This window comes from Phaethon lepturus, unplaced genomic scaffold (genome assembly GCF_000687285.1).
Source record: "Phaethon lepturus isolate BGI_N335 unplaced genomic scaffold, ASM68728v1 scaffold21350, whole genome shotgun sequence".
NCBI lineage: Eukaryota > Metazoa > Chordata > Aves > Phaethontiformes > Phaethontidae > Phaethon > Phaethon lepturus.
The window spans coordinates 1-2114 of NW_010514303.1; the positions used below are offsets into that span (position 1 = coordinate 1).

A 2114-nucleotide genomic window follows, 5' to 3' on the forward strand; every position below is an offset into this window, starting at 1 on the left:
CTGGGAGGGTCCGGGCTGCGAATGTCCCACGAGCAACGACACCTGCATCGACAGCCGAGGGGTAGGTCCTGCCCTGCACGCTCGAGGGACGACCGCGCCAGGCAGGGCCGGGGCAAATTGCCCCGATGCCCGAAGCTCAGGGCCGCCGGGAGCCGGCACCTTGCTGACTCCCAGCGCCGCTGCGTGTCCGCGATGGCTCTCGGATGCCGACTGTCACCTCTTCCCTCCCAGGGCATTTGCAATAACCACGGGAGGTGTGAATGCGGCAGATGTATCTGTGACAAGGCTTCGCTGTACACCAGCTCCACCTGCGAAATCAGCTACTCCCTGGTGAGTCTCAGCCCGGGGTCCCGCGGGGCTCATCGTTTCTCCTTCCCGCGCAGAGCCTCCGGGGAAAGCGAGCAAGGCAGAGGTGAAGGCACATCTTGGTCAGGAGCAAAATCCTGAGCAGGGGTTAGTCTTGCCTGTCCTGCCGTCGGTGGCCAGGAAGGGTCTGGTATGGGAGCTGCTCTGCAGCCATGGCCTTGCTTTGCCCTCCAGTTCACCAGCAGCAACTGTTGAACGTCCGCCTGTGTTTATCCGCACGCTGGCGAAGGGCAGAGGTTTGAGGCTCCGCTCCTGGCTTGTTCTGATTTGCCTTGAGACCGGAAAAAGCTATTTCGTGGTCTGGTGCCTCAGTTTCCCCATTGACAAACGTGGGCTAATCCCATGACGTGTGGAGAGAAAACTGGCTTGTTCATTTTTTTGGGAATGAACCTGAACCTAAACCCCCCAGAGAATATCTAATCGCTGCCCAAATGCAGGCTGTTGCTATCAGAGATTTTGGAGCCGGCTTTGTTAGCTGCTCGCTCTCTGTTATTCCTCCTTCTGACCTTGCCCTGGTGCCGGGGTGAGGACACCGCGTTGCCCCTCCACCTCTGCCTTCGGGAGGCCATATCCTCCCTCGCTCCCCATGGGCTGCCTCCTGACCGCCCCACCTTGCCTCTCTGCCCAGGGCTTCCAGGCTGTGTGCGAAAGCATCCGGGACTGCGTCCGCTGCCAGGCCTGGGGAACGGGCAACATGAAAGGGAACTGCAGCACGTGCCACCTCCAGGTCCAGATGGTGGAAGAGCTGGAGAAAGGTACCGGGGGAAGCAGAGCTGGGTGCAGACACGTGTGGCGTGTCTCCCGTGGGCCCTGCGTCATGTGTGTGTGCATGTGGGGCTGCTCCCCGAGCTTTTCCTGGTCCCGATGATTTTGCAGCCGTGTCCCCTCTCTCTGCAGAAGAGGCCAGTGAGCACTGCTCATTCCAGGATGAGGAGGACGACTGCACGTACCACTACACCCTGGAGGGAGACCCCACCGTGCTCCCCAACACCACCGTACACGTGCAGAAGAAAAAAGGTGAGCGGGGACCCGGCGGGAGGGGATGTCCTCCTGGGGTCTGGCTCAGCAGCGACCTGCTCCACAGCACCTCTGACCCCCCTTGGTCCCTCTGCTGTGCCCCTGGGCAGGGTCAGCTGCCCGCAGTCTCTCCCTGCCCCCCGTCCTGTGTGACAGGGGTGGGTGACGCTCGCTGTCGCGTGAACTGTAAGGAGCGGAGTGTCACATCCTCAGAGAGCAGCACCTTTAGAGATCGGTGCCTTTGCGCTGCCGGCATGGGCAGGGACTGGTGCGAGGGATCCTTGGGATGGCCGGATGTGAGCGGGGCGGTGGGATAGCTCTCCCTCAGCGGCACGTTTCGTTGTGAGCACCGAAGCTCCCAAGCTCAGCTGGGCTGCCCCATCCCTCAGAGAGCTGTGGTCCAGCGTTTCCCCTCTGCCCCTGCCTCCCCACGCCGCCCTGCACACCCCGCGCAGGCGGCCGGTGCCCGGCAGCGACGTTGCTGTCGCTTGCAGAGTGCCCGCCGGGGACCTTCCTCTGGCTCATCCCGCTGCTCGTCTTCCTCATCCTGCTGCTGGGGCTGCTGCTGCTGCTCTGCTGGAAGTTCTGCGCCTGCTGCAAGGTGAGTGCCTCGGATGGCTGCCCCAGCCCGGGGAGAGGACCAGGCGAAGGCCAAAACCATGACGAATTTCCAGAATCCACCCAGCCTCCAGCATGGGCAGGTTGGCAGGGGCTGGGTCCCAGCTGGTACC

General features: G+C 62.7%; 1 protein-coding gene across 1 annotated transcript in view; it reads left to right on the forward strand.

The window, feature by feature from the left end:
* Positions 1 to 7: 7 nt before the first annotated feature.
* Positions 8 to 2114, forward strand: part of ITGB4 (integrin, beta 4) — a gene marked incomplete at its 5' end in the record, with an annotated part of 17101 nt that continues 14994 nt past the window's right edge. The window contains 5 exons of the mRNA XM_010292682.1: positions 8 to 61; positions 232 to 330; positions 995 to 1121; positions 1264 to 1383; positions 1878 to 1984. Of these exons, the coding sequence (XP_010290984.1) occupies positions 8 to 61; positions 232 to 330; positions 995 to 1121; positions 1264 to 1383; positions 1878 to 1984 (507 nt within the window). The remainder of the gene's footprint in view (positions 62 to 231; positions 331 to 994; positions 1122 to 1263; positions 1384 to 1877; positions 1985 to 2114) is intronic.